The sequence below is a fragment of the Haemaphysalis longicornis genome, unplaced genomic scaffold, assembly GCF_048455015.1.
Source record: "Haemaphysalis longicornis isolate Haplotype H1 unplaced genomic scaffold, Haemaphysalis longicornis Haplotype H1 scaffold_2, whole genome shotgun sequence".
In the NCBI taxonomy this organism is placed as follows: Eukaryota; Metazoa; Arthropoda; class Arachnida; order Ixodida; family Ixodidae; genus Haemaphysalis; species Haemaphysalis longicornis.
Genome location: NW_027526295.1, coordinates 14,936,200 through 14,949,860, shown reverse-complemented (window position 1 = coordinate 14,949,860; position 13,661 = coordinate 14,936,200). Strand labels below are relative to the sequence as shown.

Below are 13,661 nucleotides of genomic sequence, written 5' to 3'. Positions count from 1 at the left end.
TGCTGAAGCAAGGCAAGTAACTGTGTTGCAAACTGGTCAGACTGACGTCAGTGTGATGTTTGGTTGTACTTGGCAGAAACGAGGACACAAAAGCCACAACTGTGTTGGCACTGCCATTTCTCTCGACACTGCTCTCTGCCTGAATTTTTGAGGTGCTGTCAAACTACCTACTGTCAAGATTGCAGCCACCCCCAAAAGCTTGATTTGCAAGAGGAGGAAGTGTGGCAAGCTTTTCATGCCCCTGTGTGTGAAAAAAATGTCGACTACTCATCCATGGAGACAGAAGCAGCACTGCGCATCTGGCACAGGACGGTATCGTACAACCTGCAGTTCACTGTAGTGGAGTCTCGGCCACTGTTCTCACGGTGTTGTGGTTCAACAGGGGCCACTCTAGCTTTGAGCAAGTTCTCCAATAACTGGAAATCTTCCCTTCAGAAGAACTGGTTAGACTAAACAGTGCAAGTGACCAGTGGAGGATCAGGCAGATGTCTGCCAGGCTGACTGCTGAGGCTAGGTCCCATCGCCATAGCCTGGAGAAACGGGCCTGTACCGAGGACTTCACCCGCAAGAACCATGAGGGTGCAACTTATGCAGCAGGAGCGTTCTAGTTTTAGTACCTCAATGTGGACATTTCAGACTATATCCGCACCAAGTTTCATGTTGTTTGAGCAAGAATTTCTGAGTCTGCCAAAGAAATAAACTTTCAATTGCGTTTTTCCCAGTTTGTTGTTTTTGTCCGTTTTCTGAGTTTGTGCACACTTAAAGTTGTTGTATCACGATGAAATTTTGCACAGATGTTCATTATAACACGTAGAGTGTACAAATCGTGTTCATTATTCAATTTTTGTCCTTAGATATTTCTGACAGTCATAAAACAAAAATATACAGAACAAGAAAAGGCACACTACCAGTCATTCTTTTTTTCGTGGTGAGGAAAATGAATATGAGGCTTTTTCAGGTAGATTTCAGCACTCTGCAGTTCAAAAGGAACCACCTAGGCTATTTTAAAACTTTAAGTAAAAATTTTTACTATAGACAATAGTGTGCACAAAAAAGCATTTTTCCTGCACATCATGCTGCGTAAAATTCTATCTGGAGCAGCTACTCGAAATCTGATATCATATGTGACCAGAGCAGCTCAATCTTTACAAGCTGTGAAAATTTCAGCCTCCTAAGTTCTTTATTAAAAAAAAAAAAAGTTGTTTCGAGGAGCATGTCCCCTTATTAAGGACCTGGTGTGCAGCCCTGTGCTCAGCGACTCAAGGTCAGGAACTTCACACAAGGAAGGGCCTCCCGCGCTGCGGAGAAAGTCCTCGCAGGAGCGCCTCGAACGGTGGGACAGAAGTAAACCCAGTGGTTCCTCCCGGCACACGCAGGAGAGGTGTCGGGCGTCAGTGCGAACCACAACGAAACTGCACACGCCCGGGCGCACGAACTAACAGGCCGCTACTACGTAGTTACTACTACTACTAGTACTACTGCGTAGTTACGCTGGTTCAAGCTGATTGGCAAAGAAAAGCGGCAATGTTTTGTACCTTTTTTCCTCTCCACGTATACAGTAGCAGTGCAGAAACAAACCTCCCCAGCCTGTTTCTCGCGACATGCATTCACCAGACTCCCAGAGCCTGCTCTTTGGCACCCTTCCCCCTGCCCTCCTCACCCGTGGGGGAAGTGCAGCTCCCTCCTCCAGGCGTCCACCCAGGCGTTGACCAGTTCGAGCTGCCTGCGCAGGATCTCGCGCCTCGGGTGTCCGCAGCGGGCGACCAGGAACTCCAGCACGCGCTGCGCCGGCCCGCCCACCCCCAGGGCCCCCTCCTGGGCGGTGGAGGAGGCACGGGGACGTGAGCATGATGGTGAACCGACTCGCCTGCTCTCCAGTGACTTCTTTGCATCACTGCTTCAAATCAAGAGTGTTTAAAGCCCAAGCACTCCCAAGTGAAACCCTGGGAAATACGGCACCCAATGGTCTCCATGGCCATGCATGGGTCACAGGGGGTACTCGACCCTTTCACTGCCAAGCTTTTTTCCACACTGGTTCGCACACCCTCTGCCAGGGTTTCCTTCTTTTTTTCACGAAATTTAATGCTCAAACACAATGTGGTTTCTGGCTGCACTCTTTTTGTGTGGTTGTGAGAAGGGGTTTATGCGTTCTTCATGGGAGCATCAAAAGCAAAACGGTTCAATGACTAATAACACGAGAGGCCGCCATCTGACGCAAGCTAATTAACTGCGTGCTACTGTCCTCTTATGAAGACTGAAAGGTCGCATTATGCAGTCAATTAGGTGGGCAATAATGTGACGATATGTTGTTTCTTTCTGCAACATTGGGCTGCAAGTTCAGTGCAGGGGAGCTATGCATACAGTGCTGTTCATTAATGCTTGCGCATCGTGCGTGCCAAGCGCCTGCTGCACACTGGGCTCAGCCCCCACCCTATACCCTGGAGTTGAGGGGCACCCTTTTGTGACAAATATCAGATCGATGCTGCCTTCAAAGGTGATCTGATTTCATAGCAACAAGGCAGCCCCCAAAGAAACTGACGAGTGGTGGTGCAGAAAGCACCCCTGGAGAGCTCCTGTGCTGGGTGGTCGGCCCAGAGCAGACTGCACGGGGGACTGCCTCCTCCAGCAGACTGCCTCCTCCAGCAGACTGCACGGGAGGACTGCCTCCTCCAGTGCTCCACACACTGGACTGCTCCAAAGCAGCCCCACTTTCTGTCTGCCCCGCAATTTCTATTCTAGCGGCAGTGTCGACTGCCCGGGAACGGCTCCACACTGCCCTGGACTGGCAAATACGAGGCCACAAGTGGGCGGCCCCCAGTGGCACAGTGAGTGTGACAAGTATGTGGCGCCCCCCCAGACCATGCAACGCGGACCAGACATCTCCAATCTGGGGCAGCGGGTACTTCTCCACGGTAGCGACAAGGTTAGTTCTTGACGGGGTTAATGGCGACCTTGTCATAACAAGGCCACTGCCGAAAAATGCGACTCCGGTGAGATTAAAGAACAGCGCCATCGAATATGCGAAGTAACGCAGTTGGAGGTCGAGTCTGCCCTCGCCACAGTTTTTTATGTAATGAAGAACTGGGGCTCCTTGAAGTTTGGCATTTATTATTCCCACGCATGCATCCTTCCCATTCCATTTGATGAAGAAGATAAGAAATGCCTCAAGCAGGGGGACGGTTCCCATCCATTGTGTGCAAACTGCTGCTGGTCGTGCGGAGTCCAACTGGTCTAACTTTCAATTGCACAGGTGTCCTTCGTCAGATCATTTCATAGCAGCTGCTTTACTAACCACCTCAAGATATTAAAAATGCGGAAGCTGCATTAAGAAAATTGTTTGATGAATGGTTTCGGGTAGCTCGCCTCTGCCAAGGGTTCAAAAAAAGCTTGGCTAATTCTGCTGGCTATGACTGATTTTTATAGATGACTGATTTTATAGAAACGACTTTTGGTGTTGGACTTGAGCGCTCCCTCTCTCAGGTTTCTTTCATTTAGGGTTTCACCACATGCAATTTGGACTACCCACATGCCTTTGTACATTTCTATTGAACGCTATATTTTGGTTTGATAGCACAGCTGAACCCCACTACAACGAACTCCATTTGAACGAGATATCCCCTTCAAAGAAGTATTTCCCAATTCCCCATCAGCCAGCCATACAAGTCAATGCAACAAAGTCCTCGCCATTTATCTGGCTTGTGTTCACTTCAGCGAAATGTTCGCTCAGTGGTGCTGGTTTTGAGCATTTGTATCACCATAAAATAAGCACAGCACTAGCCATCCATAGCTTTTTATACTTAGTTCCACTCAAAACAAGCGGCCACACCACCACTCATAAACCAGAACAGACTCGTAGGTGGACGCCATTGCTTGCCGGTGATAACTATATGGCTGGCCACATTGTTCACCAAGCGCCAGCTACAGCAAATGCGTATCCAGTTCAAATCACACTCTACAAGCCACACACCCTGCTGACGCTGCACAGTCACGTATGCGTTGTGAGCAGCTGTCCTTGCAGTTTTCCTTCTACCATTCTTCAAAGTCAAGAGCAAAATTAATGTTCTCATGCTCAGTCTTGGAACCACATCACCCTATATTAATCGCGAGCGCACACACACCATAAATGCAAGTGCGCATGCACGGCTTGCATGCCAAGGTCACATCCTGCTGACTGCACGTAATCAGCTCAATAGGTATGCCTTGCTGTACAGCAATATGTTTTGCGGCTGCATTTCTTTGTGTGTGGGGAAAAAACAGATAACCATTGGTACGTTTGTTATCCGAATAAACACAACGTAATCGCTTGACACCTTTTTTTCTAAACACTGCGTTATGCTGTCAATGAAGCAGATAACATTAAGGGCTGTCTTTCTTGCCCCCCGGTCGTGGGTTGGGGCAGATTTCGCCTCAATGAATTTCCGCTTCAATGAAATTTCTTGCATGTGCGGTCAATTTCGTTGTAGCGGGATTCGACTGTAAAAGAAAAGTAACGACGTTACTTTCTTGCAGTAACTGTAGCAGCAGCAGAGTTATTTTTATGGCATAGGTAACTGTAACTGTAACACGGTTACTTTTTGCAGGTAACGTGCCGATGACTGAGGCACAGAAAGGAGCCCGAGCCAGTGCGGCAACAACGAGCGTACCTTGGCGTCGAGGTCAGCAGTCCAAGTGAGCACGGTGACAACCAGGTCGACTGCGAAGGCATCCAGCTCCTGCACGAGCCCCTGTGGATGGCTGAAAATGGCCAGCATGACGGGCACAAGGTGGTGGCGGTACACTTTGAGAACCTGCAAGGGGCAAGCAGGGAAAGGAATGTTGGCATGTCCCTACTGGTACGCAAGCTGGTGAGTTTGCACTGTGCGCGCCAACGCCAACTTTTATTGCCTTTTTTTTTTGTACACTAGAATATTCAAAAACTTGGAACGCCTCAAACGGGAAAACTGCACCACAAAACACTATATCATACCTTTTAACACGAGAGCCTTATTTTTTTGCAGCAAACAAGACCCGTCTAGCCTGTATTACAATTCAGTATGCCGCTACCCTCTGTGCGTGTGATAAAGTTTTGTGTAGAGCTCCTCTGCTATGCAAGAAAGCCCAAAGGAAGCGATCTGGTAAATGCTATCGTAGTAACGACCCATTCCTGTTAGTGCTGCCGTGCCCAACGCATATTTTGTCTTCGTTGTGTGCCTATGCCGCCCCGTTCAGTTATCTTTTATTGTTGCTGGCAGGCGATGTAGAAAGCAATCTCGGGCCGGACATGGCCGAATTGTTGGCAGAAATTGGCAAACTGACTATCTTGACTATCTTGAAAACCAAAATGACTATCTTGAAAACCAAAGCCGACGCTCAAACATAATTATCTATGGTTTACCGGAACCGGACGACGAAACTGAGGCTAGCCTTTTGAATGAAGTATCGTGTAATCTTGTGCAAAAAACACTTGGTGTTATGGTTTCTGGCATTGAAAGAATACATCGTCTAGGGACTAAGAAGACTGAAAACACACGCCCAGTTATCCTAAAACTGCTCGACTTTAGAGATAAAGTCAAAATATTTAAGAACTGCCCCAAACTTAAAGGGTCGGATATATCGGTAAGTGAAGACTTTTCGGCAAGGATCCGTAACGTAAGGAAAAAACTTTGGGACAGTTGCAAGCCTAACCGTTACAGAAAAGAGAAGGTAAAGTTGATTTTTGACAAAATTAAGGTTAATGACCAACTTTTCATTTGGGATGATGAAATTGGCGACAATGTTCCTCTAAACAAACCACGCAAAAAAAACGTGAACGAGTAATTCAATGTGAGACTTCATCAGACCAGGTGATTGTCAATATTAATGCAAGGAGTCTTGTTAATAAGGTATCTGATCTCGAAGCTTTCCTGTTTGAACGTGACCCTCATGTTATCACAGTCACGGAAACATGGCTCTGTTCCAATATTCCTAACTCGACCATTTTTCCACCTGGCTACACAATATTACGCAACGACAGAGGCTCTAGAGGAGGTGGCGTAGCCATATTGGTGAAAAACCATATACTCACCACCCCTCTCCCTGATGTAAGTGGCGCAGAAGCACTCTGGTGCAAAATTAAACTTAGTAATTCCCCCACTTTATGTGGGCGCTATGTACCGACCACCCAATTCGAGCATTGACGGCCTCAATAAAATGTCAGATTATATGCAGCACCATTTTCACCCATCGGATTAAATTATACTTACTGGTGACTTTAATCTGACTGGAATAGCATGGCAGGCCACAAATTGTGAATGCTCTTGGACAGGCTTTGTTAGACACGGCGTTTATTTTCAACTTAAAACAAGTCATTCTTGAACCAACACGGGTAACGCCCCACTCGCAGAACATTCTCGATTTAACGTTCGTAAGCGATAACTTCACCAACACAGAAATAGAGTGGGAAATTATTGATGGGATATCAGACCACAACGCAACAAAATGTTCTCTGGTCTTGAAAGAGGCATTGCGCACAGAAAAAGAGATAGCATGGGTATATGATTGGGCAAATGCAGACGATGTCAGTATTATAGATGCTTTAGCCTTAGCGCATTCCACTTTCACCAGCTGCTTTTGCGAACGTTCCCTATCACCGGATGCGCTCTGGAAATTCTTTAAAAGTACAGTTGAGCGCTGCTTATCCACGTATGTTCCCAAAAAAGTAAAACGAGTCAGGAAAAATAACCCTTGGATTACACGAGACATCATCCACTTAAAGCGTAAAATCTGTCGGCTGTGCAAGTTGAAAAATAAATGTACTTTAAGGCCCTTCCATGTGCCAAAAATAAAGGAACTTTCCATCAAATTAAAAGCTGTCATCAAAGAAGCGAAGCGCAAATACACTAATGTAACACTAAAAAACTTTATAACGTCCTGCCCCCAAAAGTTCTGGCGTTACCTCAATGCTAAGAAAAATAATCAGAATAGGATACCCCCCAGTGAAGCCTTAGATAAAGCTAACATGCTTAATAAATTCTTACAGTCAGTATTTACCGTAGACGACGGAAACCGCCCGCAAATAAGGCTGCCAGCTCAAGCTACAAACCACCAAACAGATGAAATTACCTTAACTGAATCCGGAATATTTTCTTTATTACTTAACCTCAATCCTAAGAAATCATGTGGCCCCGACAATATACCTAATGCTTTCTTGGTAAGGTACGCGGAGTGGGTTTCAAAGTATTTGCTCTTAATATACAAAAGGTCACTAGATTTGGGTATGCTCCCTAAGGATTGGAAAATAGCTAAAGTTGCACCGGTACCCAAGTCTGGTAAAAGCTCTGATCCCTCAAACTACCGACCCATTTCTTTAACTTGTGCATCAGGAAAAAACTTTGAGCACATAGTCCTCAAGCACATAATTGCCTACTCTGAAGAACATGGACTAATCAATCCAAATCAACATGGCTTTCGAAAAGGCTTATCCACAGTAACTCAACTCACAGAAACATTATACGACCTAGCTTTGACTCTAGATAACCGTGGACAAAAAGACAAAATATTTCTCGACCTATCGAAAGCATTCGATCGCGTATCGCATCCTAAGCTACTTTATAAATTATACAACTTCTTGGGGGACGGAATGGTTTTTAAATGGCTTGCTTCATACCTCTCTGATCGACAACAGTTTGTTTATTGTGCCAATCAATCATCAGACATCTTAGAAGTAACCTCAGGAGTGCCCCAAGGTTCGGTTCTTGCGCCTATTTTGTTTCTTCTGTATATCGATGATATTGCCTAAGATATTGATGTTACAGTCCGCATGTTCGCGGATGATTGTATTATTTATAAAGTAATTAACAGCAAAGACGATCAGATTGCACTTAACCAGGCCCTCTCCAAAATATCATGCTGGTGCCAAGAATGGCAAATGTCTATTAATGCACAAAAAACCGTCGCCATGACAGTGAGTAGGAAAAAAACACCACTAATCTTTTCTTATGAAATTCAGCAAACACAATTAGAAAGGGTTCAGGACTATAAATACCTCGGCATAATTATAACAGACGACTTAAAGTGGGATAAACAAGTAGAATATGTAACCAACAAAGCCCTTGCTTCGCTATACTCTCTTAAAAGGTCAATTTGTATGGCCTCCACCTGATACAAAATTACTTGCCTACAAATCGCTTGTACGGCCGATCCTGGAATATAGTATAATCTGCTGGTTCCCTCACACAAAACACCTTATTGCTAAACTAGAAAATGTCCAGTGGAGGGCCATTCGGTTCATCTACAATAAATAGAAACACTACGACTCTCCCACAGAATTACTCAGACGAGCTGAGCTACCTACAATAGGTCAATGCGCCAAAATTTTGCGCCTAAAATTTTTGTTTCAACTAATCCATGGCGGACTAAAAATACCTTGTAAGAAATTCATTACTCCATCTGTTTCCAGGTCTACAAGAACAAAACACGACAAACATCTTATTGAGTACAGGTTCCACAATGAATCCTTTAAATACTCTTATTTTCCATGTGTAATAAGAAAATGGAATTGTCTTCCGAATGAAATTGTTACTAGTTCATCCCTTGATAATTTTGCTTCTAAATTGTCTAATTTTTTGCTAAATAATCCTTCTTGATATATGTTCTGTACTCCCTATTGCTGAATCTTTCATGCGCTTCTCGTTGTTATCCCTTGAATTCTGTTTGGCTGATATTGCTGTTTTCACCTTGACCCTTGTTTCTGCTTTCGTGAATTGTTTAAAAAGAGCACGCTTATTATTCATGTATCCCCCAATCCTGCAACAGCCTCCAGAGTTGAGGCTAGCAGTATCAATAAATAAATAAATAAATAAATAAATGTGCTACAACATGTCGGAGAACATCTGCCGCACGGGCACCTCGCTCGTGGTGACTCAAGCCGTTGCAGCTACAAGACACAAAAACAGTTTAAACTGTTCACGCAGAGACATGCATCTGCCACGGGACGCCGCAGCCGAGATCTCCCATCTCCCTCTCCCAGACTCAACGAGTGCCCCTAATACTGGCTCTTGCGAACTCGGGAAAGAGTGTTTGCGTGTGTCTGCACCATTGTCATGCCACGTGCAAAGCACTGGGAAAGCTGTTGGACCGTTAGCGCTTCGGGAATAAATACGAGGTCCTCCCTAGCGCAGAACGCTTTCTTTTGACAGCATCAAACCATGCTGTCACTCTGTTCGAGCCATGCTGTGCAGCTCACCCAGAAGGGTGATGAAGTTTGCCTTCAACTTGTTGTCGTCGCCACCAAGGCAGCTACTTTTGCTGGCCCCTCGACCATCACGCTACCACTACATTGACGGAGGCGACGGAGTCCAGTTCGGGGACGCCTTCCCGAATGTAACACCTATGAGATCAGCCTTGATTTCGAGACCATAGTAATGCTGCAAACCAAGCTAATTAAAAACAACATTTAAAATGGAAGGAGCAGGTTGCACTGGAAACTTCAATGCTAGTTCACCTCCTGATTATTTCGCAGGGGCGGACTTTGCTTTCTTCAAAGAATAGGATTTCTCAGAGCTTGTCCCAGACTGGAAACTGGTGAGGAGGCTCTTGGCACGCACAACACTTTCTCCATTGCTGCTGACAAAGGAATTGTCTAGGTCCCCTGCTTCTCAGCGGTGCAAACAAAGTTCCGGTGCTTGGTCGCTGCCAACCGCCGCGTGCCACTTGTTCACATCGCATGCACAAGTCACGCAAAACCCAAACTGCTTGTCCAAATTGCTTGCTTTTCCTGGATGGCAGAAAACACGCAAATTCTTTGGCCCTCAAGCACTGTAAATACTTCTTTGGCTTCAACAACACCATGTTGCCAACGCAGCTTTAAAAAAAAAAAGCCTACGTCCTACACCAGAACCCCACGAAGCACTACAGCCGATACCACCTCATATTCGGGCCACCATCAAAGTCACCCCCATTCCACGACATATGCATCCCGAGTACAACAAAGGACGTCGCAACGCTCGTGTTCACTACCTACATAAGAAGTACTCATCGGACAATGACACCCGCTACACCGACATCGCTCACTCAACTTCTCACTCAACCCTAGTGGTCACCGACACCAACGGCACCTTATACACTGCGGCCACATACCGCCACCTCTCCCCATCTGCAGCGGAAGCTACTGCAATAGCCCTAGCAGTGCATACAGCAACGTGCGACTACCTCACAATTATCACGGACTCGCAGCAAGCCTGTCGAAGATACCTCCTTGGAAAAATGCCTCCACCTGCCCTGAAGCTTATACAAGCCGTAGTATCACGTCCTAACGTGACCATCGTTTGGACCCCAGGTCATGCCTCCCTCCCCGGGAATGAAGCAGCCCATGCTGCGGCCCGCGAACTTCACTTCCGGGCACTCCCGACGAGGCCGGGCGACTTGGACACCCTGACTTACACACTACATCCACTACCAGCCACCTACTCCGACATCTTAGCGCACTATCGCCACACTCGCCGAGAATACCCTCCCCCACACCCTGCACTCACCAACGAAGAATCCCGCATCTGGCGACGTCTCCAAACAAATACATTCTACAACGGCACCATCCTCTCCCATATCTGCCCCAGCCGTTTCACCTATAACTGTCGTGACTGCCACACCCCAGACACAACCCCCCACCTCGTATTCTTCTGCCCACATCACCCCTCCCCACTCCCCACACCTACTCTCGAGCAGTGGGAATGCGCGCTGACCAGCTCGGACCTGCAGGACCACCACTCCCCACACCTACTCTCGAGCAGTGGGAATGCGCGCTGACCAGCTCGGACCTGCAGGACCAGCAAAGCCTGATCCAGCGGGCCACCCGAGCAGCGACAGCACGCGGCTACCTGGACTAAGGCGGCCGCCCATCTGCTCTAAATATGTAAAATAAACGTTTGTTCCTCCTCCTCCTCCTCCTACAGGCTCACTGAGCTCAAATAGCTTGGATACAACCTATGCTGGCTTCAGATGGCTACCTAACTGCGATGTGGTCGTGCTGCTTGATGTCTTTTCTCTATTTTTTGCAGTCGGGGTATTTTTCCCAGGAGATTTACCACCGTCCCCATACACTTGGGAGGATAGGTCAAAAATCGGGAGTCTCTTGGGCACATCGGGAGAGTTGGCACTGGTACGACAGGCATTTGAAGCTTCAAATATTCGCACGCCTCTATTTTTAACACCTGCTATGCAAATGTCCTCGCAGAAAACTGGAAAATAAGCGGAAAAGATTTGTTTCCCCCTCAAGCCCCCTGCAGATTTTCTTGTGAGAGGACGCCACATCATGTGCCCGCAGCGGTGCGGCCCCTTCCCAAGGCCCGTGGGGGTGCAAGGGGCACGAGGGGCGACGCACCTCGGCACAGTTGACGATGGCACGGCACAGAAAGCGGAGCGCGTTGGGCCTCGTGTGCTCGGCAGCCATGGCAGCCGTGATGGTGCTGAGCCACTTGGGCACCACTGCGATGCTGCCGGCCTCCTGAAAGGGTCCGCCGCCACCAGGCTCTGCACTGCACTGCACGAAACAGTCCTCCTTCCAACCAAAGAAAGAGCGCACTGTGATGGCATGATCCTTTCCAGGGCTGCACGCATGTTTGCTCACGGGGAGCTCTGCCCACAGTTGTGCCCCTGGTCCATAATGGGACACTGGTGACTCGGCAAGCTGGTTGCAGCAGCTGGGCAAGAGCGAATATTTGTGCTTCTCTTCTTTGTTGCTCAAACGTTACACGAGCTGACTTGACGCCTGCCTCGATCAGCAGCACAAGTCTCACATGCATGTAGCCCTCTTCCCAAAGGCCCACCTGCCTTCGCCCCAAGGGAATAACACTCCCTCTTTTGGGATGCTGCCCCGGAGTCCCACACACTCGGGCTGGCTTGCTAGACCTGGGCTGAACAAAGCACGCGTGATGGGGCCAGAGCTCAGGTGCAATCGAGTACCGCTTCTGAGGTCTCCTCCGCATTAGGTGCCATGCCAGAAACAGACCCCGCCCATGGCAGGCTCTACCTGGCTGGAATCTCCGTTGCCCGCTTTCTCTCGCCATCCAAAGGTCACACTGCAAAAGAGCAGGCAGCGCAGGTGCCCAGCAGGTACGGGAACCCCTTCGCTACCTCCTGACGGCTGCCCGCCAGCAGTTTGTGCAGCACTGCAAACAAAGCCCTTCAGCTGGAGCTTCCTCGTCAGAAAGCATGACGCCTGTGCTGACCTACTAGTAGGACACGGCTGCTGGATAAGTTGGTTCGTGGCAGACGGAGGAATACAGCTGCACAAAAGACGAGGATGATGAAGACGGGAAGGTGACAGGAGGAGTGCATCTGTTCACTTTGCACTGCCCTGCTCACGCGTTTGCTGAGTTGAGGGACAAAAAAGAAAAAATCCGAAGTTTTGACAACAGGAGTAAGGGGAATTATGACGCGAGTGCATTTGAACAGTTGCAGGTGCAAGCAAATCCCGTCATGGCTATAAGATTGGGATTAGTTGGTACAAAGATTTGTTATGCAAACATTGATCCACAGATTGCAGAAATCTGCGTGCTGAGAAAATGGACACACAGCTGGCAGAGAAAATGGACACACAGCTGGCAGAACAAGCTGGCAGACACACAGGTGGCAGAACACACAAGCTGGCAGAACAGCTGGCAGCTGGCAGAACAAGTTACAATTTTAATACTGGTGCCTTAATTGTGGGGTTGTTTTTTTGCAACAGCCCCATGACTTAGCACTAAAAGTAAAGGTGTGCGAATACCAAATTTAGGACTGGGAATTGAATAGAGTATGCAAGACACTATGTGGGTGATAAGTTGGTGCATGAGCTGGAACCTGCATGTGGCCCTGCAAGCTGCACGATAAAGCTGAGCTGAAAGCGAGCACTGTGGTCATCCTTCCACGTGTCGCAACAATTACCGTATTTATTCCAAAATAGGTCGAGCACGAATATAGGTCGACCCCCTAAAAATTGAAGTCGCCGAAAAAAAAAAAAATATATTCGATTATAGGTCGACCGATACTTTTAAGAAAAAAACTTGAGGAAACTTTTTAAAACTCCCATTTATTTACAACGCGGTCACCTCACTGGTCGGAGCCACACACTGCGTCGTCGTCGGAACTTGCGCCGCATGCGCCGCAGTTCATTACCCACCCCCGCCCCCGACTGGCTATGAAGGCTGAACGGCCAATCCCGCCTCGCAGCGCTAACTGTTGAGCTTTGGTCTGAATATCTTCGCAGGACACTCGGTGTCCTTTCGCACGCTCCTCTCGGTGCGCTCGCCATTTTTGATCACGACTATAGGTCGAGGTTCTTCGGTCACGATTATAGGTCGACCCTCAATTTTTAAGCACATTTCCGGAAAAAAAAGGTCGACCTATATTCGAATAAATACGGTAAGCCCAGGCTCCTCCCGTGCGCTGCTATCCAAAGCACTTGTTCCCCGACCACTGCATGTTGTGTGATGAACAGAAATGGCTCGCCGAGTTGCCTCCGCTCCTACTGTTCTGTAGCCACTTAGATTGCCCGTGCTGCAATTATTCACAGAACATCAGGATCCTGCTCGGAAGGCCGCCACCTGTATTTGCACGTGCCCAGCCAGCCAAGCTGCAGAGAAGCCAGTGTTCAAGCAGCCCCTAACGATGGCACGGCCTGCTTGCCAACTGGTCCCGCCAAGCCGTAACCCAGGGGGCTCGGAGCC

The 13,661-nt window shown here is 47.9% G+C and overlaps 1 protein-coding gene across 6 annotated transcripts in view; it reads right to left on the bottom strand.

The window, feature by feature from the left end:
- Positions 1-13,661, bottom strand: part of LOC144168766 (DNA-dependent protein kinase catalytic subunit-like) — a 477,503-nt gene that overhangs the window by 224,362 nt on the left and 239,480 nt on the right. For 5 of the 6 annotated variants that reach the window (XM_077697734.1, XM_077697729.1, XM_077697730.1 and 2 more), the window contains exons 50-52: positions 11,336-11,494; positions 4,644-4,787; positions 1,661-1,815 (exon numbers count right to left, since the gene is read on the bottom strand). In XM_077697734.1, the coding sequence (XP_077553860.1) occupies positions 1,661-1,815; positions 4,644-4,787; positions 11,336-11,494 (458 nt within the window). The remainder of the gene's footprint in view (positions 1-1,660; positions 1,816-4,643; positions 4,788-11,335; positions 11,495-13,661) is intronic. The other variant, XM_077697732.1, reaches the window with a different exon arrangement.